This window comes from Vipera berus, assembly GCF_964194415.1.
Source record: "Vipera berus genome assembly, chromosome: 1".
In the NCBI taxonomy this organism is placed as follows: Eukaryota; Metazoa; Chordata; class Lepidosauria; order Squamata; family Viperidae; genus Vipera; species Vipera berus.
In genome coordinates, this window is record NC_138202.1 from 282,412,668 (window position 1) to 282,439,876 (window position 27,209).

General features: G+C 37.6%; 1 protein-coding gene across 1 annotated transcript in view; it reads right to left on the reverse strand.

Annotated features, from left to right (window-relative positions):
* RPS6KA2 (ribosomal protein S6 kinase A2) overlaps window positions 1-27,209 on the reverse strand; it is a 134,678-nt gene that overhangs the window by 4,087 nt on the left and 103,382 nt on the right. Inside the window, exons 12-19 of the mRNA XM_081329452.1 lie at window positions 21,166-21,268; window positions 19,571-19,701; window positions 16,084-16,209; window positions 9,869-9,958; window positions 6,775-6,933; window positions 5,694-5,855; window positions 1,260-1,336; window positions 96-213 (exon numbers count right to left, since the gene is read on the reverse strand). Coding sequence (XP_081185578.1) covers window positions 96-213; window positions 1,260-1,336; window positions 5,694-5,855; window positions 6,775-6,933; window positions 9,869-9,958; window positions 16,084-16,209; window positions 19,571-19,701; window positions 21,166-21,268 — 966 coding nt within the window. The remainder of the gene's footprint in view (window positions 1-95; window positions 214-1,259; window positions 1,337-5,693; window positions 5,856-6,774; window positions 6,934-9,868; window positions 9,959-16,083; window positions 16,210-19,570; window positions 19,702-21,165; window positions 21,269-27,209) is intronic.

The window sequence follows — 27,209 nt, forward strand, 5'->3', positions numbered from 1 at the left end:
TTTGTTTTAAATAAATGGAGGGTAATCCTGAGCAACACAAACAAAATAAATGGATATAACAATCACAAGCAACGTATTATGAAGCATTATTTTACCTTTGCAGCATCAGATATGGAATCCCAGTTCCCTCCTGCTAGAGCATACTTTCCGCTGCCAATTCTAGCCAGAATTTCCTCTGGGGTATCATCTGGTCCATTTGCAAAAGGGGTGAACCTGTTAAATAATATGTGAAACAGATGTAGCAGCATGATCAAAGCATAACACTTTTGACTTGCATACAAAAAGCCTTTCTCAATGCTGTGCTCTTTATATGTGTAGAGCCCCAATTCCTAATCTCTTGTAGCTTGTTAGAATCTAGCATGCTTCTTTTTTGGAATCCCTTTAAACCAGTGGTTTTCAAACTTGGCCCTTTTATGACTTGTGGACTTCAACTTCTAGAATTCCAGGCACACTGGCTGAGGAATTCTGGGAGTTGAAGTCCACAAGTCATACAAGGGCCAAGTTTGAAGACCCCCACTTTAAACAATACTGGTCCAGGCATTTTTCTCCTCTTTTTCATCTTCCATACTACAGTATCACAAAAATAAACATATTTTGTCTATAAGGTAAATCTGTCCTAGATTTTAGCTTCTTAAAAAAACATTATGATATGTTTTATGATAGAAATATGTCTAAAAGTCCAAACTTGAAGTTCTAAAAAAAACATGAGCAGGATTGGATTATATTCCTACAATATGACCTTTTTTCCTTTTGTGACACAAAGCAACACTTTTAAAGAGCATTGTAAAACTTTCCATTATGAAAGGTTTTATAATACTAATATATCACAATTCGATGGTCATCAAACAAAGTATACATTTTCTCTATAAAATCTACATATTTTGATAAACATATTTACTTTCTTTAATTTCAAAACACAGCCATTTCAAGATGGACATCAACTGGAATAAACAACTGCAAATAATATGCCTTAACTTGCCTGTAACGAACCTGACAATTTCAGTCATATGAATCTTTAGCACTCAGCTAAATAATTCAAGCGGTATTCACTATAAATGTCTGGATCAGGGGTCTTCAAACTTGGCCCTTTGATGACTTGTGGACTTCAACTCTGGGAGCTGAAGTCCACAAGTCATCAAAGGGCCAGGTTTGAAGACCCCTGGTCTAGATTGTGTTTCTGTCTTTATGTTGCTATTGTTTTTCTTTACTGACTTCCAAGATTGACCAGGCTACAGATATTAAAAACTGTTTGCACTTACCCTGCTAACATGGTATACAACAAAATCCCCAAACTCCAGATATCACAGGCTGCATCATAACCCTGCCGTTTCAGGACCTGCAGAAAGGAAATGTAAGTATATTATATTTTACTGCTTTTGAGAGTTGCTGAAGATTTAACTGTTGCTTGCTTCACATTTAGGTATGTATTCCCTCATGCCAATAAACCCTGGGTCCAATTCAAAGTTCTGGCTTTAAACTTTGAAGCTATTCCTGGCTTGGTTCTAGGGTGCTTTAGGGACCATCTCCTCCAAGTGGAATTTGCATAGTCCCTGTGAGAATGCAGAAGGAGGGACATAGACTTAAAGGTACTCCTTCTCTAAAATGCTTAGGAGCAATTCGCCATTGGAGTTCACCTTGTATATTGACTATTAGCTTAATAAAGGTAAAGGTAAAGGTTCCCCCGCCCATGTGTGCTAGTCGTTTCCAACTCTAGGGGCCGGTGCTCATCTCCGTTTCAAAGCCGAAGAGCCAGTGCTTGTCCGAGGACATCTCCGTGGTCATGTGGCCGGCATGACTAAACGCCAAAGGCACACGGAACGCTGTTACCTTCCCACCGTAGTGGTCCCTATTTTTCTACTTGCATTTGTACGTGCTTTCGAACTGCTAGGTTGGCAGAAGCTGGGACGAGTAACAGGCGCTCGCTCTGTTACGCGGCACTCGGGATTCGACCCGCCAAACTGCCAACCTTCTGATCTACAAGCTCAGCGTCCTAACCCACTGAGCCACCGTGTCCCTTAGCTTAATACAAAGTGGCAAAACTGATTTACTTCAATGGACATTTGAGACTTATACTAGGTAATTATGACTGACTGTGTCAGTGACTGAATTAACTGTAATGTTTTTATTCTCCCTTATGTTTTATGTCAAAAGCCAGAAGTCATCTGGAGCTAAGCAATGTAATAATGTAAGTAAACAAACAAAAGGATCAAAACATATCTCACTGCTTGACTTTCACTCACTCAGTTTGCCCAGTATATTTCATTAAAGTATTCTGCTATGCATTTGTGTGTGTGTGTGTGTGTGTGTGTTAAACCTGAAACTGGGAAAAACACCTCCCATTTTTGTCTTTTACAACCTTCATGTGGAGGAAGTACTGTTACACTGAATACATTCTTATTTCTTAATTGAGGGTGCGTCTAGCAACTTCCCAGATTACTTTCTTATTTTAACCCAAACAGCAGGCTGCCCACCTTGCCATTCTATTCCGAGTAAATAACATAATGCAGAGTGCAAAAAGAAGTAAGAAATAATAAAAGAAATTAAAGGCAAATCTAGTTTGCACTGTATGTCTTTGTACCTTCCTATTCTAAGAAATCATTTGTGCCTTCATTACATCCACCACCTTTTCTTCCTTAAATATCCCATTTATCTCTTTTTGAGAGTCTTATTATTGGAGGTTTGTCTTGAGCAGCGGGTTGAACTAGAAGACCTCTGACATCTCTTCCAGCCTTATGATTCTATCCAAGCACAACATTCACAATCTTCCCTTTCCTCTTGACCCATTCACTCTTCCTTCATATAATTGTTCTGCACCTAGACCCTCGTTCTTCTTCTCTCTCTAATCAAACCGCTTCAATAAATTTCTTTCATTTCTGTATTCCATACACATTTGTTTGGTGTTCATTTATTCCTTTCCCTATCCCTTCTTTTACTACAAGTAGTTTTTTTTAAAAAAATAATCTATTCCTACAGTATCCAGTTTACTTTAATGCTTCTGACATACCAAAGTCTTACCTCTAAATAACCACAGGGTGAAAATGTTCTTATATACAGCCATTTTTGCTGCTTTCAACTTTATTCTCCAGACCACATACAACCAAGAGCTATCTACTAAATGTATATGTCTTAAAATTCCTCCATTAAAACCAAAATTCCTCCCTAAATCAAAAACTTGTTCAATGTACTTTTTTCCTCACACTCACACATTTTTCAAAGATTATCTGAAGAATAAAAATCTGGTCTGCACATTCCCTGCCTGGCATAAAACTGAACTGCACTTCTCAAGATTTTGCTCAAAGTTACAACAGATCTTCTTTGGTACTTACAACCTGGTTCTGAGGTTCTGATGGCTTACAACCACCCCACCCCACCCCACCCCACCCCACCCCATCCTTACTCACACAACTTTTAGCCTTTTGATCAGCAATCCATTTACACTTTTTGGAAGTGCTACAGGTATGCAAAATCCCACATGTTACTCCTTAGAATTAGCATGTGGGATAGGAATACTCAATTATATTTTATAAATGATTAAGAGAATAACAAGATTTGGGCTTTTATGAAGATTGATATGAATTTTCCTAACTTAGTTTTAATCTAGTACCTTTCAGAGCTATCTAATGAGATTTTGTAAATAAAATATAGATTCATGAATGTGCCTCTGAAGAGAACAAATGATTTTCACCCAGACCTCAGGAACAACTGGAGCAAATAAAAGCTATTATGTGATTAAATTTAGCTGCTGACAATGATCACAGCTTATGAAATACGAGGGTATTTTTTTGACTGCCAAAATGCTTCCACTAGATGGCAGATCAGCTCTTCTCTAGAAATCTTTAGCCATTCATAATGTTCCGTGCTATCATTACTACTAAATATATAACTGATATATCTACCATTCAATATAATTTAAGGGTTCAAAACTAAACATTGGTATGGAAACAAGCATGCAATTTCAGCTGCTTTTTAAATAACTTGTACAATTGAGAAAGTATTTAATATGGCAATAACAGATGTTAAATTTTGGACTGAAAAAAATTGGAGATTAAGTGAAATAGCATTAACAGCAAATGAGGTTCCTGCAAAGTTTATGTTTTCAAAGGAAAAAGAAAGGAAGCAGTTTGTCTGAAAACTGCCTTCTCCCCTGAAATTTCATTTAGTTGGTTTATCTATGAACATTTATACTGGCTTATGAAGATATGTTTACTAGGTACAATCGGAATACAGTTAGTCCTCAACTTAAAACCATTACTTAGCGATTATTCCAAGTTACAGTGGACCTTCTTTGGTACTTATGACCTGGTTCTGAAGTTCTGATGTCTGACACCTCCCACCCCCCCGAGTCACATAACTGCACACTGATTTGCAATTATACATTTGCTGCACCCTGCAATCACATAACCACGTTTTACGAGTTTTGCTGAAAACCAGCGCTTACTTCTGTTTTTCAGCAAAACCAGCCCATAGCAAACCACTGGTTCTTTTAACGACTGCTGCAAAAAAAGGTTGTAAAATCAGATCAGTCATGTGGATGACCCGATTTACAATTGGTATGACTTATGACCAAGGTGGGCAGGTTCCATTAAAGTGATAACTTGAGGACTATTTGTATCATATATCAGTCCCATGACACTGAATATATATATCTCCAGATGTCATCCTCTAATTCAAAAATAAAACCATAAAGATAACATAGCCATAAAGAATAGTATGAACTGTTAACACCAAATTCCACAAAGAGGTCCATTTAGGACTAGCAAAGAAATGATCACTTCTAGGTGAAAATAGTCCACTTGGAATATTAATATCTTCAGCATTCTAAATACATTCTGAAGACAGTCAGAAAAAGACCAAGAATAAATATGTAATTCAAGAACATCTGGAGCTACTCTGCTGGTTCCCCTTCAACAACATTCTGAAAATGAAAAGGTTATATCCAAATCTGGTTCTGAAAAGTAATCTGAGCTTTGGTACAGTAATTTGCATGAAGGTGATCTCCAATTCTTTAATAAGAAATTGCTGTTTCTGTCCTCAATTACTCTTTTGAAACTATGATAGAATGAACGCGACTGAATTGAACACATGAGGGATTAAGATGATGGATTCCACCTTTGTGTTTTTAGTGTTGTTTTTTCTTTGTAGTCATTACAGTATTTTCCAATGAACAATGTGATAATAAAATAAAATAAAATAAAATAAAATAAAATAAAATAAAATAATAAAATAAAATAAAATAAAATAAAATAAAATAAAATAAAATAAAATAAAATAAATAAAATAAAATAAAATAAAATAAAATAAAATAAAATAAAATAAAATAAAATAATAAAATAAAATAAAATAAAATAAAATCTCCTTCAAGTTGAACTTGACTCCTTGCAATTTCCTGGACCTGTCCATGAAGTTATTTTGCCATAAGTGTTTGCTATTGTCTTACTCTGAGATTTTTTTCCTCAATTTTCTAATTCAGACATCATATTTCCTGGTGGCTTCCCATCAGAGTACTAGCCAAACCTTAACCCACCCACCTTCTGAGCTCAGGAAAATTGGTCAGGTGCTGTGCCACCTGTCTCCAAATCTAATGCTCTTGAAATCACTCTCCAGAAAGTGATTGTATAAATATCAAAGGCAACTCCTGGATATTGCCCATAATAGAAATAGTGACCATCATGTGGACATTTTAAATTCCATACCTCAGGTGCTACAAAATTGGCTGTGTAACATGGTGTCATTAGTAAACCATTCTCAGCTCTCAGTTGTTTGGCAAACCCAAAGTCACACATTCTGATAGACTCTGGGTTCCCTGATTCGTCCATGTACAAAATATTACTAGGCTTCAGATCTCGATGTACAACCTGAAAACAAAGTTGAAACACTGTGTGTTAACTAAACCCAAACTGCTGTAATAGTAAGTGATTTGTCCCCAGCTGCAATTCTTTGGAAATTATTAGTTAATTCCAGACGTGTCTTCTGGACATTTAGTTCCATGCTTTGATAAATATTGACATTACCACATAGCAACAGAGAAGAGGATACATTTTAATAACAAACCAGAGGAACTAAATGAATTTTATATTTATCTCTATCCTTCTGAAATATTAATCGTTTCCAGTAAATTACATGCAGCAAATCTGATTGGGAGCAGTTGATAATTGAGAAGCTGTTATTTGCCAGTAATTTGGCTCATTTCTGCAACTAGAAAGGTAATAACAATTAAATCTTCTACTTGAAGGATGCGCTGCAGGCATTTTTTTTAAATTCCATTTATATCCCGCCCTTCTCCGAAGACTCAGGGTGGCTTACAAGCTTAGCAGTAGCCTTCATTCTATGTATATGCCTGCTTATTAGGGCTTTCATACACCCCCAAGCGGCATTATTACAAAGTCAGCTTAATTGTCCCCAACAATCTGGGTCCTCATTTTACCTACCTCGGGAGGATGGAAGGCTGAGTCAACCTTGAGCCTGGTGGGATGCGAACCTGCACTAATTGCAGGCAGCTGGTGTTACTTAAGGAGGCATTAGCCCACTGCTCCACCAAGGCTCTATCTTTATTATAAGAGATCATACTTCTATTCTATGCCATTCTATTCTATCTTGCAGTCTTCCATCTTTCACTATGAATGAATATAAATGAATCACACTCCACATTCATTTTCATTGTGGATTTTGTGTCTGTGAGGGAGATGATATATACCTTCCACAATTCAATATTTTAATGACATGAAGTAATTTTTTTAGAAAGTTGATTGGATACAGAAAAACTGGTATACTCACACCCTGAGAATGCAGATAGTCAACAGTTTTGCTAATGGTACAGAGAACGGCACTAGCCTCTCGTTCTGAGAAGCATTTCTGTCGAAGGATTCGATCTAAGAGTTCTCCTCCTCGCATCAGCTCCATTACAAGGTATACAAATTTTCCATCATCATAGACCTGTACATGCATGCAGAAAAGTCATGAAATACTTGCTCTGTAAACCTTAAATGCACTAAAGCCTCATACAGCTAGTCCTTGACCGACAGACATTCATTTAGTGTCCATTTAGTGAAAAAAGTGATTTATGAAAGTTTTTCAACACTTGTTTTTTGCACTGTTGACCACTGCAGTATCCCCATTGCCACGTGATCAAAATTTGTACGCTTGGCAACTGGCATGTATTTATGATGGTTGCTGTGTCCCAGGGCCATGTGATCACCTTTTGCAATCTTCTGTCAAGCAAAGTCAATGGGGAAGCCAGATTCACTTAACAACTGTGGGAATAAAACTGTGGTAATAAAATGGGGCAAAAGTCGCTTAAAAATTGTCTTGCTTAGCGCCAGAAATTTTGGGCTCAACTGTGGTCGTAAGTTGAGGACCACCTGCATTATCTTATTGTGCAAATACAAAGTTTTACAAATAAGATAAGAAAAACCACTTGTTCCTTTCCTGATTTCCAGGAGTCAAACAGGCATTTGCTTAATGGGAAATCAAGTGACCATAGTTCTTAATGCAGGTGTTTACATTAACTGAAGTTACCCACATTTTAATTAACATCAACATTTTATTGACCTGCATTTTTTTTTGCAACATTTGCTTATCGTTCCATACGTAAAACAGAAAGATGTAGGATGTAGAAAGGAATATAAAACAAATTCCATAACAAATATTATTTTTGTGAATGGTTTGCTATACTCTTCAGCTTAATATAATCAGGAATACACAACTCGGTCTTTTTCAGATGTTTGAACAACTCTGTCAATTCTTACCATTGATCATATTGTTTGGGGGTAATTTCCACTGAAGTCCCAATCACTAGATGGCACTAACATGCCTGCCCTGGTTTAATACAAATATTTCCTGATTGCATACTCCTGATTGTAAAGTAATGAACTAAACAGGCAAGTGTGGTTGAACTAGATGAACCTAGCCATGTGTATCCCAGCCTAGCTGCCTGGCCCTGGTTTTTAAATAAATGAGGATCAAATCATTATTTGTTGCTGTTGATATATGAATATAGGGAGGTCAAGAAAAATTACATTTTGCAGGGCAGCCTTGAAGATGTGATGTTCTCTATAGAAAAGGTGAAGTTGGTATCATATATCTGATCATTTTATTATATGAGAGTTGAATGAAAAATTGTCTCCTTTTCCATAACTTTCAAGTAGGGATAATTTAATAAATGAAACAAGTAAATAATCTTTGAAATGACTTCTTCTGTTACCTGCATTTACTTCTCCATGTAATTACCACTGTTTGCTACACACCTCTTCTGATGATGCACAAGCTTCTTGGAGCTGTCATATGAAAGAACTTCATATTTTATCCCTTCAACCAAGTCCTGAAGGTCCTTTCCATATTTTCTTTTGATTACAATAATGTCCATGTAGATATTGCTTCAGTTAGGGGGGAAAATGGAAGTCCAGTGATGCTAAGTCAGGACTACGTAGTGGATAGGGTAATACACTGAAATCTAATTTCACAGTTGCCCCTCAGGTGGCTCATGAAGTGTGAGTTACAATATTATCATGTTGCAATAAAATCTTTTGTGATTATGAACTCTGTTTTAATCACTGTTTCAAAGTTTTGAATTATGTGGTGTATTGCTCTGATTTGACACTGGTATCAAATTCAAGAAAATCCTTCTGAATAACACCATCTGTATACCCCAAAACCATAACTACTAGTTTTATTGCCAAAGCCTGAGGTTTATTTTTTCCCCCCACAGGTGAAGCTTTGTGATGATATTTCATGGACTTGATGCTTCATTTCTCGGTAATGATGAGCACATGTTTCATTGGCCACTTTTACTTCATAGCCTGACAAACTGGTGGTAAAGTTTAAGACTTGAAGCTTTCATCTCTGCAGTCAGCATATGAAGAAACCATTTTGCACAAATCTTCTGATACAGAAGATCATTAATGTAACTCACATCTTCCTGAGATATGCCAAGCTTGACCGCAACTTCCCTTTGGGTGACCCAATTGCCCTTAATCAGTTCATCAACTCTTCTCAGATTTAACTCACTGGTTTGTATCTCAGGTCAAACCTCTTCTGGTTCAACCTTTTTACATTTTTTGACCTAGCAACGCACACTACTCACATCATCGCAATTGTCACCATAAACAACCTGCATTCGAAAGTGAATTTCAACTGGAGGGACTCCGTGGCAGTCAGAAATGTCAATCCCAGTGTGTGGCTTAAAGTGCACTGATGAGTACTCACTGCAGACTTCCGTTTGAGAAATAATAGCAACACAACTTATTCTCACAATTTCCAAGTGAATGACTAGATGCTAAAGAATATATTAGAGCTTCTAGTTTGTCAGTTCTGCCATCTGTTGTAGGCAACTTATAACATTGAAGACATTACTTTTTATTCAACCCTCATACTTCCAAAAATAATTACAAAGAGGAGAGACTTATTACATCATTTTATTTGCATTACTTGTATGAAAAATATGTCTTTTTTTTAAAAAAAAAGCATGAAGCTCCCTAAAAGAATGGTGATTTCTAATTTTTTTTGCAACATTTGCTTATAGGTTGTTATTATAGCGACCCTCACCATTTTGTAAAATGGAAAACCTTTGTGTAAGGGCACTATCCATAAGGTTGTTGCTTCCATTAAAAAAATATCAATAAGGTCTTTGTAGTTATTGAATTCTTTACATTCTGATCCAACGTCAGAATACAGCATAATTGTAATTAAACAAATAAAAAGGTTATTGCGAATTTATTAATACACCTTCTAAACCCAATGACATAGCACAGATTTCCACAAGATTGTTGGAATGGGTATCATACAGGTTTCCCTAAAAAACTTTTCTTATAGATCAGCTTTACTCACAAGGAGATATGCACAAGAAATATATGTAAACTGAACAACTACTCACATCTTTGAGTGTAATAATGTTTGGATGCTGTCCATATCTCAGAAGAATCTCAATTTCTTCTGAAGGGTCTCTTTTGCTCTTATCAATTATCTAAGGGAGAAATGGAGAACAGAGAAAACTCAAAGAGAGGAAGTCTCATCTGTGCATTTGAAAGGAAAGCTATGCATAGATTATGTTAGGCTAAAATTAAACAGCAATCTATATTAATGAACAGGTTTTGGGAAACAGTTAAACAATAGCAGCCAGAGACAGAAAAAGAAATCATTTCCTGATTCTGACAATGAAGAGAAGCCAGGGGACTCACAACAACAAAAGGGCAGTTTTATATTGTCACTGGTGACGTTAGAATTAGATGCACCTGAGCTCCAGAGCCACTGAAAGCCTTGAGTGGAGCCTCAGAGTGGCCTTCCAAAATTGTAATTTACAATGTGACAAAAAAGGGGGAATTATCAAATGCAAGACTCTATTAATTTTATTTTACAGATTGAATTAGAACGTAAATGGAAAGACCGCTACTTTTGCCCTGAAATCCAATCAAGGTCTCATCAGATAACTTTTTAAGAGAAGGAACGTAAAGCATGCCCACCTATCTAGCTTGGCGAGATGGGCAGACACCCCCAGGGAGAGGCAGGATTGAAAACAACCCAAGGGCTGTAAAGGTAATGCGTAACAGTAGTGTGATATAGGCAAACTTCAGGTGCCTAGAACTGCATGCACTATTGCATTCTGGATTAGCTGCAACTCCTGGATGGCCTTCAAGAGCAGCATCATGTAGAGAGGACTGTAGTAATCCAATCAGCAAGTGACCAGGGTATGAATGACTATGAGCAAGAGTTATAGCCAGAGAATCGGTGCACAGGATGCATTTGTGAAAGGCCCCCTAGTCATGGCTACCATCTTTTCTTTGAGCCAGTCCTACAAGTCCAGGAGAACCTCCAAATTACATTCTAACTATGCCCAGGGAAAAGCTCCTTTATTATGGTTTGTATTGCCTCAGTTGAGTATGCAGTATTTGTATCTGAAAAGGAAATCATTGGGGCTCAAATTGTTGCCCTCTGCTTTAGAGTAAAACTGTCTGTAAATAGAATTCCACTAATTCTGCATTTTCATACCCTCCTCTTTATTATCCTTTTCTGTTAAGGCAGCAGGCTCAGTAATATGGCAGTAGCTGGAAGAAGTAGCAGAATTATGTAGGGAGAACATAATGTGAGTTACGGACATGGAAGTGTGTGTCAAAATCTGCAAGATGGTGGATGCAATTAAATAATAATTTTGTTGTCACATGTGCATCTATAAAAGGGACATGAGCTTCAGTTGTGAGGTCACACCAGCCATCTTAAAGATTTTGAGATGTGGATGCATCTTTGACATAGGAGCAGATCCTGTCCACTGTGACATAGTTTGTTTGCAAAGCGAAGTGCGTTAATGGCAGGACAAAATAATCTATAATTTCTGTGAATTATTCCATCTTTAATTAATTCATCTTCAAAGGTTTTTTCAGTACCAAGGAAAAATAGTTGGAATGTTTTGCTAATGAGAACTGCACAGTTTTGTTGTTTTTTCGTCTGATCAAAATGTCACATTAGTAAGTGCCCAAGTACACAAACATAATTACCTCCGAGGTGTCAGGAGGGCTGTGCATGCTTTACACTTTATATAAGCATTAGTTTATATAGTTGCATTAGTTTTTGTGAAACTTCTTAAAACAGCAACATGAGTTTTCAGTTATGTAGAAGATGGGCTGCTTTAATAATTAGCAGAGAGATGTTTTATTTGTGCTTGCATGAGTTTGAAGTATTTCTTTTACATTATTTTTGAAGTGTGTCCAACACTAATGATTAGCATTATTTTAGGGGAATTTGTAATTACTGTTTCAAGATGTCTTGAAGGAGAGAGATTACTGACTGAAGTTGTTTCTATGATTTTGAATTATCTTGAAGTTATGCTTGATTAACTTTGGTGATTCATTCACTGGACAGTAACATCATCCATAAAATTAGACTTATTATTTTAGAGAAAAAGAAGAAATAAACTAGTAATATTTGAAGCAATATGGCTTACTGTATAGAGTATATTCCTGATTCTGTCTACCATTAATTGGCAGCATTCACATATTTAACCTTCAACGAAATCATTGTTAGCGTTCAAAGTATGTGTATGCTGATGCATTTAATTAACTCAGTTAAACATTTTTCATTGGGTTGAACAAAACTGTGACGGTTTTGCAAGTCCTTCAATGTGGAAATACTATATGATGTCTTTTTTTGTTTTAGAAACTTTTAAAATGTCACCCAAATGAATGCAGAGTTTCCACAGTCAAAGTCTTAACAGGCAGAACGAGTTTGGTAGGCACAAGACTAATATTCATCTGTGATGAATCTTTTCAAGAGGAAAAAAAATGATACACAAAAATGAATGAGAAGATCTATGCAAAAATGCACATCAGGGGAAAACAAGAAGATGTATTCAAATTGTTCACTTATAAAAAATGTAGACAAAAATCTATAGAACAAATGGATATTTTTTAAAAAAAGTATTCATTCTTATCAACGTGCTTACAATATAAATATACAGAACACACAACATTTATAACTTGGAGCCATTTCTCCTTGTCTATTAAACATAACAATGTTTCTCTGTATAAGAGAGAGGATAGCAACAAACACATTTTTGGCATGTGTTCAAGGAAATTCTTGTTATTATTTATTCAAATATTTCAGGAGCAGGCTTAGGAAATGTTAAGTGTTGTGGTTCGGTATGAAACCTGCCAGTTCAAACTGGTTGTTTTATCTCATGACAAAATAATAAATTTAAATAATGGTTGTATGTTAGTCTTAAAGGCAGAAGTACATTTGCTAGCACAGCAGATCATAGCTGTAGAAGTATGGGGAGAAAGATGAAATGGGAAAGGATGATAATTTATTCTGAGGCTCCTTTCATGTAATATAAGTAAGCCTCTCTCCCCCTGTCCCCCACCCCAGTTCCTAGAATTATTCTAGTTACATGAATGATGGAAAACATCAGCCAGGATTTGACAAGTTCTCTGCATTTGTTGTATTCCATCTGTTATACTGTTCAAAGAAGCATGCTACCAGCATATACTAGCAAAAGAAGAAATCAGCAGCCAGTTGTAACATGAGAATTTGTTCTCCTGTTTGTCCATATGACTATGACTATAGTAAGCCTTCCCCAACCTGTTGTAAAATCCCTCCAGCATTTATGCACAATTATACAGACATTTCATCTCATTTACTGTATATCCACTCATTCATTCTCTCTTACACAAGTGACTTTGTCTCCATCTAGAACAGCATGTAGGCTTCAAAAAGCCTAATTCCCATGAGTGGATTTCAGGTGGCACAGAATACTTGGGGGGGGGATTGTAATCTTTTATATCCCAACTGTTAGCTCACTTCCCAAATTATTCCATAAGTAAAATCAAGTTTGGAAAAATGTCCCTATTTACTATAATGGGAAACATTTTAATCAAAAGTGCTTGGTGTCAGGATTCAGAAAAGTGAATCCTGTGCCCTTGGGTAATTAATAACTCTTCCAAGGAAAGGCAACTTCTCCAAGTTCATTCCTATTTTATTTTGTTAATTAGTTGCAGACAATTATTTTTTTGCAAGCATATAAACGGGGAGTTTCTCATAGGCACTTTTATCACTCTTTCAGCACTTCCCAAACCCTCAGAAACAGTCTTGCAACAGTTCATTATTAGTTTTAACTCCAGACATTGCAAAAATGAAACTACCACACTAAACCAATGCTCTCCCCAGCTGACAAATAAGGAAAAAATCACATCTGGCCATCAAACAGTGCTCTGGCCTCCTCCCTTTTCTTGCCCTATGACTTTTAGACAAGGAAAAAAGAAAAACAAAAATGCAGATCACTGGCTGCAAAGCTCTGGGCAAGGACACTGGTATGCCACAGTGGCTGAAGTGGCAAAGGAGCCAGAGTGTCAAGACTTCCCACCCATGGAAAATCAGCCACACCACAGACTGCGTGGAAATCTAATTCCAAAGATAAGAAAACAAAACAAAAGTGATTTGAACTGGGCTGAAATTGAGCTAGAAGAAAACTGGTGTAGCTGATATAGGGGCATTTAACTAATCTGAAAACAATTCAATAATCCCAAGTAGAAGTGCCCTTGGTTATGTCACACAAAAGCTAATGATGTTTGTAGGGACAACAAAGCAGCAAAGACAAATCCTTTATTTCTTCTCAGCCTTATAAATTTTACATTTACATTTTACATTTACACACACACATATTTTTAAAAAAATAACAAACGAGCAAAAATAAAGGACTCTCAGAACATCCACTGCTTCTGTTGTAAACATCGGTCTGGCTGGCTTCCTTTAGTGAACCAGCAGAAGTAAACAAATATTTAGGAAAGAAACATTTATGGCTACAAAACCATCAGAACAATTCTCAGCATATCTCTCTCATGCTTTCAACAAGAGCTTTAAAGCACAGTGTTGGACAGCCAACTGTGTTTTTACATCTCCAAATCTAAATATTTCATGAGTCTTTAAATTAGATTTTATTTATTTATCAATTTCATATGGCTGCCCATCTCACAAGTAATGACATTCAACATGAATGTCATTACTGTATAATCTAGTTCAAATCAAAAAGAGAGTTGTATCAAAGAATAAAGCCAAAGTTGGATTATGTTCAATTACTTATTAAAATACCCTGAAGATCTGTATTATTCAAAATGGCCTGATCTGCCCTGGAATTTTTCATACTTGCAGAACTACTGGGGGAAATGAAATGGCAATGACTCAGTTTAGAAGATCATGTTGGAGTCGTGGCCAGGGGGGCATTTGCACAGCTTTGCCTGGTGTGCCTGTTGCGACCCTATCTGGACCGAGATGCTTTATGTACGGTCACTCATGTGCTCGTCACCTCCCGGGTAGATTACTGCAATGCTCTCTACATGGGGCTGCCCTTGAAGACCACCCGGAGGCTTCAGCTGGTGCAGAATGTGGCCGCGCGGGTTGTGATGGGAGCATCCCGATACTCCCATATTACACTCCTATTGCGTGAGCTGCATTGGCTACCGGTTGCCCTCCAGGTGAGATTCAAGGTGCTGGTTCTTACCTATAAAGCCCTACATGGCTTAGGCCCGGGATATTTGCAGGACGATCTGCTGCTAGGAACGTTTTCCCATCACCCTGTGCGCTCACACAGAGAGGGCCTCCTCAGAGTGCCGTCGGCCAGACAATGTCAGCTGGCGACCCCCAGGAGGGCCTTCTCTGTTGGGGCACCTGCTTGGTGGAATCAACTCCCCTGGGAGCTCTGGATGGCCCCAGACCTTCGGTCCTTTCGCCGTGACCTTAAGACATATCTTTTCCAACAGGCCGACCTGGACTGATGATAATGGGGTTTTTAATTATGATTTTATTTATTTATTTATTTATTTGGATTTATATACCGCCCTTTCCCGAAGGACTCAGGGTGGTTCACAGGGTATTTAAAACAAAATCAATACAAAAGTTAAAAACAATTAAAAAAGATTAAATCAATCCCTGAAAAAAAAATAAAAACCCCAATTAAAATTAAAATTCTCAGCCTGGGCCAGAGAGCTCGAAGAGCCAGGTCTTCAGGTCCCGGCGAAATGAACGGAGGTCGGGGGCAGTCCTAAGCTCCACGGGCTTAAATGTTTTTAAATGTTTTTATTGGTTTTAGTGGGACTTTGACACAATTTAATTCTTTTTTAATATTTGTATTTATTTGTATTTTATTGTTGTTAGCCACCCTGAGTCCTTCGGGAGATAGGGTGGCATACAAGTCTCATTATAAATAAATATAAATAAATAAATTTGAAAAGAAGCAAACTTTCAAACTCCAAAGATAAATTTGATGGATTTCCTGAGATTGGATCCAAATAGCCATGTGGCTAGGACCAGATTTTGTTCTCTTTTGATACTGTACTTTATGTCAAAGTTAACATGAAATGCAAGAGATTTTTTTTTAAATGGCATAATATGACAAATAAATTGTGATTGCTTGAGATTGATAGAAAAAAAAGCAATGCTCCATTCACATATAGATTTCCCTCATGGGTTGACTTACATTTTACAGTCGAAACTCTCCTTCATACTGGCTGGCTCCCATAACTTCTTGCCCTGCTGCATCAAGGCAGCAAAACCTCTACTAGTTGCCCTTGCCAAATGATCACCAGACATACCACAGTGATTCCTTACCTTTACTGCAAACTCTGCTTCTGTAGCTTTGTGAATACACCTCTTGCAAACAGAGTATGAGCCAATTCCGATGTCTTCCTGGATTTCATATCCATCTGTAAAGTGAATATTGTTCCCATGTAACTGCTATAGAGGGAAACAAAACAACAGCATTAAAGGACAAGTCTTATGATGGACTCCATCAGAAGACTCTCCAGCACTAGCAATTCAGAGAGGATTGATTAACACAGAGAAACAGCTAATTAAACAAGTGCTGCCTTAATTCTGTCCAATTGATCTTACAATCCTTAGCATGCTAGGCTTTCTTTTACGTAAACCCAACTAAGTAAAGCTACAGCAATATTAGTTTAAAAATACAACACAGTTGATCCAAAAATAAACATCCCATTAAAGTTAAACGGCCTTTAAAATGAGCTCAACTGCTGATGAGTTAATGCAAATGTCTCTCTGTAGTTTTCTTGGCAAACAACCTGAAACTTATTTGCCATCGGTTTTGGGGTGGTTTTTAAAATCTCTATGCTAGTCAACGACACTTTCCTGATCTCTAAAGATAGAAGCTGCCATCTGGCTGAGCTGGTGTGAAAACAGCAAACTATGATTTTTAAGGAAAGGAGTTAAATAAATAAAAAAGTAATTTCCCATCCTCAGTGCATTTATTATTTTGTATTTATTCACTGACTGGCAATGGCTGTTCAGGCTATATTCCCTGGGGATTTTTCAGCTCTCCTTGGAAATGTAGTGGATGATGAAGATGATTTATATCTTGTCTTTCTGCCAACGTGACATTCAGAGAAACTCGTCTGGGAAATTCTGCATGCAAAGGGTATCCTCTACCGCTGAAAATAAACCTTCTCATATTAGCTTTCATTGCTAATATGAGTTTTTGGTTGTTGACCTTTGTTGTATTTTGCAAGCTGGGACTGGAGAGGAAAGACACAATAAGTTACTGCTGATACCTCACGAAAAGATGGTGGAAGCAATTTATTTAAGGTATTGTGACACTTTGTGAAAAAATGGTTGAAAATGGGAACTAAGTCTTTCCATGAAATAACTGAAACTATTTACACAATGGTGTTAGTCATCACATCACTGGTCATACTGGTGGGTAATTTTATGTCAGAACAATTTCCCTTCAGTGGGTATAGCTCATATTCAGCTCTTAATTAGGGTAACACTTTCTGGTACTGAAATAGGGAAATTCTCTTTTCCACATTACAAAATAGTTCATGCTGGAAAAAATGAGAAATTGACACATGTACTGTACATTATATTGCTATTCTTAATTACTTAGATAGCACTGATATTATTAGCATTTTATATTTTAGGTGTCATCATTTCTTATGCTCCGAGAATATAATTGTAGTGGATTAGGGGAGCTCAAAATTTTGAGTGCCGGCAGGCAGGTGTCTTGCTCGGTTGTGGCTTGGGGGGCACTTTTTTTAGTGCCATTGTAACTTCAAACAGTCACTAAGCGAACTGTTGTAAGTCGAGGACTACCTGTACTTCATCTTTTTTTTTGGTCATCAGGTTTTTGACACCTTGCTAGGCGACTGGTGGTACTTGGATGTTGCCATATCCTAAAAGTGGTACAATGGGTGAAAAGGTTGAAAAGCCCTGACCTAGAAAAACCTGGAAGTTACATGTTTAATAGGTTTGTGAGAATATTCTTTTAAGTAGCAGTTTATTCTATCTGGGATAATTTCAAGTCTGGTTCTGTTCTCTCCCCCCCCCCCCCGTTTCTTTCTGTTTTCTCAGTCTAATTACATAGTAGTGTTATCTTTGGTTTGAAACTAAATGGCAATGATACTGTTCTTTCAAATCCTTACGTTGCGGCTGTCATGAAGAAAAAAAAATTTCTTTTCTTTATTCTTACTTAATTTATAATCAATCACGTCGTACTCCAAAAAGTGCTTGGGCTTAGCAAGCCCAATTAAAAGATAAAACTGGAACTATTTATTTTAAAGCCTTGCCCTACAAGGGGCATCTCCTGCTCTACCCATCCAGATTTCAGAAAATGGGAGTCAGCTCATTCAACTACTCGCCAGGAAGAATCTTTCACCTGGATTAAACAGCCACACCTGGACAAATGAGGCAAAGAAGATCCCAGGGAGGATTCTAGCAAGTTGGAGGGAGGGGGCTAATAACACACCTTCCCCATCTTTCTCACTGCTACCACCTTAAATTATAAGTACTTAAATTATAAGACATTATTTAGTAATAGAAGATTATTGTAATTATTATCCCATTTTTTTTATGTAGAAAGCTCTCAAAGAAGCTAGCATAGTTAAAAACAGATACTGAAGAACACTTTCAACCAATTCAAGTGACTAAAAGCCTTGAATTAATTTCTAGAAATAGAAAGAGTAATTGTATTTGACTTAATGCTCAGAGAAAAAAGCACAAGTAGTGGCAATGTGTGTGTTTTGCTACAGCAGGAGAAAGCAATGAGTTTTACTACAAATCCCCCAATCTGCTGCCATTACTACCTGTGGCTGTCTAAAATGTCTGGAGGATACTAAACGTTGCACAAGCAAAAGAAACAGCAGGACAAGCACAAATTATATTTAGGGTAATAAAGTCATGATGAACTATGAAAGTGCTTGTTTGTGTGTCCCTGCTTGTATAAGCAGAACTAAAGGACTAAATCTGACATCTTTTGTAAATGGGGTTTCCACAAGCTATAGAATTTTGAACTACTACAATAAAACCTAAATTTAATAGATTCTATTTAGCAGATTTTACAGTAGAAGCAATGAATATTTCTACTATTACCTGAAATAGTGGACATTTGGATAATAAAAGAATTTGCTCACAAATAAACAGCCAAATTAAGAAATCCTATAAGATGGTGATGATAGCAACAAATGATTATGACTTATTAAATTTATATCACATCTTTCCTCCAGGAATTCAAAGTGAGATTCATAAGCTTCCAGTGTTAGTCCACAACAAGCCTATGAGGTAGAGTGAATTAAGAAAAAATGACTAGCTCAAAGTCACCCCAGCTTTGAATCTATTTTAGACAGGCAAATTTCTCCAATCCTAGCTGTTTTTCTTAATGTTTTTTATGCTACAGTAACACATCTAGGGACGCGGTGGCTCAGTGGGTTAGGACGCTGAGCTTGTCAATCTGAAGGTCGGCAGTTTGGCGGGTCAAATCCTGAGTGCCGCATAACAGAGTGAACGCCTGTTACTCGTCCCAGCTTCTGCCAACCTAGCAGTTCGAAAGCACGTAAAAATGCAAGTAGGGACCACTACGGTGGGAAGGTAACAGCGTTCCGTGTGCCTTTGGCATCTAGTCATGCCGGCCACATGACCACGGAGACGTCCTCGGACAAGCGCTGGCTCTTTGGCTTTGAAACAGAGATGAGCACCGGCCCCTAGAGTTGGAAATGACTAGCACGCATGTGCGGTGGAACCTTTACCGTTACCTAACACATCTAGATGAAGTGAAAGAGGTATAGCAACTATACAGCCAAGTTCATACCTGGACAATTGGATGAACTGTGACTTTATGTGGTTCTTGCTGTACAGGTTCCTGCCCCAAATTGGATGCCACAAAGCTGAATCCTCTGAAGAGATGATGAGCATTGGCACTTGGAGGGACACCTGGGGAATCTGAAGAGGAGATGAGAGATGACTCAAGGGACAGGAGATTCCAACCATTTCTCCAGTATTATTTTCCCTAGCAATGTTATAAAAGGAGCAGTTTGAAGACTAGAATCCAGCCATGCTATTTTCAACATGGAGACATGCATCCTTCTCTATTTGCTTCAACGTAAAGCTGCATCACAATTTCCAGAGTGAAAACTCTGAATGTACTGAGACCAGCTGTTAAAAAGGAGAATTAAGAGGAACCAAGTGACTTTCTGCCAAAAGCCTTTAAAGCAAGGACGTCCAATCTTGGCAACTTTTAAGACTTGTGGACTTCACCTCCCATGCTGGCTGGGGAATTCTAGGAGTTGAAGTCCACAAGTCTTGAAGTTGCCAAGATTGGACGCCCCTGCTTTAAACTATTTAGATGCCAGAAAAACAGGCTACCCATAATTTTCTTTTCTTTTTTTACCAGCGAACTGCACAACTGCTTGTACAATTCTTTGCATGCAATGCTTCGTCCATCTGAGGATTTGTGGGAGTGCAGAATTTAAATGCCAAAGCATTTTCCAGTAGGTTATACACAAAAGAATTAATGGGAAGAAACTGTGTAGTAATACAGAACCCTAGAGAGTGTGGAGAGTCCTTCCAGAAGGACCACTCCAAGCGCTATCCAGAAACACTAGGAAGAAATTGTGGAAAACACTATACAGTAGTAATTCTAATTCTCTTATTCAGCCGCACCATAAAATCCCAACAGTGAGTCTAGGTGAGTACAAGGTTAACAGATTCTTTTGGAAGCGACAGCAAATTTGAAAGTATAATGGTAACTCCCCAGACTCATAACGATCACTTACAAAGGATTAGTAGTGTGTTGTTTCTACCCATCCTATCCAGTGAGGCAAAAGGGGCATGTTCTGGGTTCTGCCTGCCAAGGAGTATCAAGCTGACTGCTGAGGACGGTAGCCTTTTCTATTGTGGCATCTGCCCTCTGGAATCTCATCCTTCTGGAGATGGAATTGGCTTTGTGCCTTTTGGCCTTCTGGCAAGCTCTGGAGACAGGTTTCTGTGCCTGAGCTTGGGGCCACGGTGCATGAGGGAGGCTGTCTCCTGCTTATATGGATTGCTGTTTATGCTTTATCCACTGCTGTGGGTCTTACGTTTTTAAACATTTTTATTATTCGCAAGTTGTAAGACATCCAGAGGTAAAATCAACCCACTCATTTGAGATAACTGGTTTTATGGATGGATGGATGGATGGATGGATGGATGGACGGGAAGGAAGGAAGGAAGGAAGGAAGGAAGGAAGGAAGGAAGGAAGGAAGGAAGGAAGGAAGGGAAGGAGGGAGGGAGGGAGGGAGGGAAGGAAGGAGGGAGGGAAGTAATCTTTAAATTGGAGATATATTTTGGCTAGTTTTGGTTGATATATTTTTTAAAACAAATGAAAAATTAATGGCAAATCTACTGCTATGATTCCTTGGTAAGTACCTGTTGGGGTCCTTGAGGTGAATTCAGGATCAAAGTGGAAAGTGTCATCTGGCCGACCAACTGCAGGTTTAAATGGTGGTTTGATTTCTCTTCTGTACAGTTTCTATATAAGAGCAAAGCAAGACAGAGGTTAGTTCTCTTGCCATAAGGGACCTTTGAGTTAGAAAACAGCTGTGAGCCAAATAATTAATAAGCAATAAATTAAATTGAAATAAATCAATTAAAATAATAGTTTTTACTGCAGAAAGCTGCTTGAAGGAACAGCTAATCAAGAAAAGTGCTTCCTATGCTCGCCACATTCTGATTTGGGGAAATATATTTCATGTTTAATACAGGGGAAGGGAGAAATTGACGTTTTATGCTTAGCAGCATCGCACAAGAGAAAGTACAAAGATGCAATATTTTCCCCACTTAGGCTAAGTTTCCATGACAATCAACTAGACTTATTTTCCTTGTGGCAAGATAGGACTGTGCTTTTCAGAAGTTTTAACTGTACATTAAAATCTATCTGCGCGTTTGAAAGTATTTGAAAAACAGTAGCCTGGTTTTTATTGGTATAGTTCATTCATTACAGGGGAGAGGGAAGCAGTTCCACAGAAGCAAAACGTGCTCAGCATATTTTGCCTTTAGTGACATTTTCACAGGCTGTAATTTGAAAATGACAGTGCAGATGCTTAGTATCAACTACTGTAATAAAGTAATGCATTCATTACCTGACATAAATGTGAATCAGTAGGTTTGGTCTCTGGTTTTTAAACATATAATCCCATTGTTCAGACTTATGAATCCTAATTCAAAGATCAGCCTATTCTGTTGTATTCATCACTTTGAGCTGAATACATATTGATGTATTTATGAAAAGCATCTGGAAGCTGCAGTTGGTGCAAAATGTAGTGGCCTGCATGGTTTGGTGCAGTCCTTGGTGTGCACATGCATCACCTCTCCTGCGGGAGCTACATTGGTTGCCTATTTGCTTCTGGGTGCAATTCAAAGTGCTGGTTGTCACCTTCAAAGCCCTTCCTGGCTTGGGCCCAAGTTATCTGAAGGACCGTCTCTTGCCAGTCACATCTACAAGACCCACTAGAATGGGAAGACAAAGAATCTTACGGGTCCCGACTCCTAAAGAGATACATCTGGCGGGATCCAGAAGAAGGGCCTTCTCCATGGTGACACCCTCTCTCTCTGGAACATCATCCCTGCAGAAATTAGACTGCCCTCCATTCTGACACTCTTTTAGAAGGCCCTGAAGACGTGGTTCTGCCAGCGGGCCTGGGGAATCCAGAGTGGGATGGAGCCCATTAAATGGCTGGTATGAGTGTGTGTTGACGCCGGGGTGAGGGAGTGGGGAATTATTTTTTATTATTTTTACCTCTTTTATATTGTGTTTTTATTTCCTGTAAGCTGCCTTGAGTCATGAGTAGGCAGCAATATAAATTTTTCAAATAAATAAATAAATAAATAAATAAATAAATAAATAAATAAATAAATAAATAAATAAATAAATAAATAAATAAAAATTATATAAAAATATATAGAGATGGTAAATATATAGATGGTAAAATATGCTATTTATAAAGGACTTTGCACACTGATATGTCCAATACAAATTGTATATTACATTAACTGAGAGAACTGTTTTGCAAGGAAGATGAAGCATTACATTGGAAGTTATCTTTGAATATCTGAGAATTCAGCATTTACTAATTTGGTTTTCTTCTTGAAACCAGAACTACGTATTATCAGGGTTTTCAACTGTATGAAGACGTCTTTGAAGAAGCTTATTCAGATGTGGTTATCTACAGCAAGGATATATCAGATACATGTTAAAATAACGATAATAAAACTTTAAAAAAAAATAAAAACAATTTTTAAGCGGCAGAAGAAGAAATAGTCTTAGTTTTCCCTAAGGTTTTCACAACTGTTTTATTAGCTTTGACAAATAGATTTATTTGGATAGCGTTTGAAATGCTGCCTTCACGGACATATTTCCTTACAAAGTCTTTATTTTTTGTTTTAAGCGTCCAACATCTTTGCTCAGGAGTCCACTGCAAGTTTCAGGGGCTATTAGCATTTGCTGTGCTGTGATTTGAATGAAACACTAGAAAAAAATAAGGAAATCCCTAAGAATCACATACTGAGCAATATCCTTCCTCATGAAGTCAAGAACACCTCATGTAACTCAACTTTAGCTTTACATATAAGCAGAACTTGAGAGACTGTCACATCAACAGCCTTGGTATGCACCTGGTAATCATCCTGAAAGGAAATTCATTTTAATTAAATCAAAGAGTATATAGTCATTTCCTGTCCTGAATGCCCATGATGGAAATGAATGAGAACAGCAAGGTTGCACCTGTTGGTCCTATACATGAGAAGGGTACATTGAACTCGAGGCATCTATTTCTATGGAAACAGATCCTATGCTTGCAATCTTTACCTTCCATTTTTGCAAGCTATTCTGGAGAGGCAGTTCCTTTGCACACATCCTAAAACAGGATACGGAACCTGAAATCCAAGCAGCAGCACATCCTTATGCTACCAATAGAAGAGAACGTACGTACCTCAGGGCTGAAGTGTGCATCTTTAGTGCTCTCTGAGCTTGGTTGTTTGCTTGTTTTCTGTTATATACAACAGTTTGCCCTGTCAGTATTGGTGGGAGTGTGGTTTCCCCTTGTTAATTCCTTGATTAGGGTGTTGTTTACTTCTTGATTATTTGTCTGATTTGGTAATTCTTTGATTAGGACATTGGTACTGCTTAATTGTCTGGTGTTCATCCTGGTGTTTATTCCTGCTGGGTACCCATTGCTAGTCAGGAGTTGTTCTGGTCTTTTTGTTTCCTTTTTCATTTTTTATTGACTCTTTTGAATGGGGTGTCAATATTACATGTCTATTGATGGTTGATGAACTCCATCCTCAACACCCTCACCAACAGTGACAGGACAAGCTGTTGTATATAAATAAAGAGCAAACCCTACTCCCTTCTAACACTGAAGATATTATCTAGTCAGGTAACAAAACATCAGCAAGCAACAACAAAGCTCAGAGAGCACCGAGGACCCCACACCCTTATGCTCTCTTCCCCCCCCCCCATGTATTCATTCCCATCCTGTTTAATTGCAGCTGCCTGCAATTAGTGCAGGTTCGCATCCCACCAGGCTCAAGGTTGACTCAGCCTTCCATCCTTCCGAGGTAAGTAAAATGAGGACCCAGATTGTTGGGGGCAATAAGCTGACTTTGTAATAATGCCGCTTGGGGTGTGTGGAAAGCCCTAACAAGCAGGCATATACATAGAATGAAGGCTACTGCTAAGCTTGTAAGCCGCCCTGAGTCTTCGGAGAAGGGCGGGATATAAATGTAATAAAAATAAATAAATAAAAAATAAATGTGTGCATTCTCCTAATGACATCTATGAACACTGGGCTGATCTTCAGGTGCCTTCCAGAAATAGAAAGATAGTGAGTCATAGCAATTAAAATATGCTTAATATAATAAAGGATTTTCATGAACAATACTCTTGCCACAAACAGCTGGACAAAACCTCCATTCCTCCTTAAAATCTTTGTACCAGATGCAGCAAAAGCCAGGGTTTTATTAAATATTAGGGTTGTACAGTGCTTCAGATTCTGTCTTTGGACCATACACATCACATCAGCTGTGCCATTTCTGCTGCCTTGCAATCCCAGGAAAAGATACAGTTGCTTTAAAGTGCTGTAGAAGTCCTTTGCACCTTCAAGCACCTTGGGGAGATTGAAACCAAAGTCCAGCACAGCCTTATGGAATTGAATAATTCATATCCTATGCTGGAGCCTGAGATCCTAAGGAAAAAATGGAAAGTTAAAGGCTATAGTGAAAGTGCTGTGGGTAGATGATGCCATCTGTGGGACAGTATCTATCACCTCTGCAGTCTCCACCACAAAGTCTTCTGGCTTGTTTGCTTTGTTCCTTCTGTAACTTCCATAAAGGACTGTGGCATAATTATACGCTCATGGAGTTTTGAGCTGAATTGCAATTAAGTAGTGCCACCTGGCTTTCTGAGTTACTTGAATTCTGCAAATATGGCAGGAATGCCCAAGACCTGTCTCCCTTTGTGCCAGCCTGGTGTCAATGGGTCAGTGCCAGCACACCCTAACTAATAAGCTCTAGTGGAATATTGGAGGATGCTGTGAGCAGATCTCAGTACCCATTTCACAAATATAATGGGGATTATATAAAGGGTTCTGGTGTAATATGAACACAAGATTACTCAATTAAACACTGTCAAAACGTTACTTGTTTCATTACAGGAAAGAATGCATGTTTTGCTTTTTAAACACGAATTGTCTAATTAGTTGGCTATAGCACAGGATTATTTTAATTCTCAAACAATGTCTCAATTACTGTATGTTTCTTAGAATAATAGAAATACTACAATACGATGAGGGCAATTAAAAAGCTACTGCTTTTCTTTTAACCATTTCATGAAAATGTGTTTAATACTTTGGGACTTATCCAATAGTGACCGTAAGGAAAATTTTCTCCTCAATCAAAAATATCATTATTCATATCTTGACTCTTTAGGATTGACTCATACCAAATTTTGTGAGGGACTGATCAATGCATATAAAGCTTCTGATTAAGGCATAAGGTCATATCTGACCTTTTCCATAACAACAGTGACCAGGACAAACCAAGCACTTTCATTGGCTCCATTTCTTCTCTATTAATCCTTTTCTTTTTCTATTCATGAAGAAGAGCTGTCTTTTTAGCAGCTGGAAACATCATTATAAGAAGGCTAGAGCTAGTTTCAGAACTCATGCTGGTACATATTCTAAAAACTATAAAGTCATGTGATTGTCTTCTTTTTAAATGCATTATTAAAACTGTATTGAAACACTTTTCTTCAAAGAGGTGTTACCTAAATGAAGACAGAAGGAAAATCTTATGTTGCAAATACAACCAGGCTGGAATATTCATATTAGAACTTTATTCACCATCAATCTGGATGGATTCCAGAGAGACTGAGTTTTAAATTATATGCTGAATTATGTGAAAACAAGCCTCTCTGATTTTACAGTTTTTTTCTCCCTTTAGGATCAGTGTATGATCATCTCTCTCCCCCCCACCCCCACCCATAGAAGACTAGAAAATAATCATATTCTATTTAATTAAATCTAAAGTGCACAGACTGTAATTTGGGATCACATAGGACCTTGCCAAATCCTTGGATACACTCTTTAGAGACTTCTAAATTAATTACCAAATTATAATTGTTAATGTGAGAGAAAGGGAAAATATTAAATACCTGCCTAGTAATCATATTAACTATATCCAATATCAACTAAGTTTACAAGGTTGAGCATCTCTGAATGAAATCTAAAGAACATATTTATTTTAGATGCCAACCTTGGCCATGGATGATATCAACTATATTAAATGGTGATATATTACCTCTGTTATGCGTAATACGACAGCATAGTTTTCAGCTGAACTTCACATATATATCCAAAATATCAAATGGGATGATTAATTGTAAAGGGGTTTGCGTAGCATGATGCTGCTTTGCTTCCTACTACATTTCTATCAAGATTTGTTAAGGTTCAATTACAAAGTAGTTAGATTGAACAGCTGAGTCATTCTGATGTGTTGAACTGAATACATTCCCTTCGATTAAGTGATGAGACGAACTTTTGCGCAAGCATGAACAGACTTTTAAAGGAATCAATAATTTGAACAGATTTAGAAAATCAGATTGTGGGCCATTCATACGTCCTAATTTTGATGCCTCTGCCCTTAGTATTATGGATTCTAGGCTCTTGTACCAAATTTTCCTCCAGCAAGGAAATAAAATCAGGCAATTTGGATCAGACAACAGCATTGGTGTAAGTTTATTGGATGGAAGAAGTACATTTAGAGAAAAGAAAGTGGCACAAAGAAGGGGGCATGCCTACTTTTATATCCAGCCCTGCCACTGCTGATTATTAAGTCTCAGAAGATTATACCTTGCAAGGAAACTCAGTTTTCAATTTTTTTAAAGTTTATTATTATTATTATTCTGGCCTAAAGGC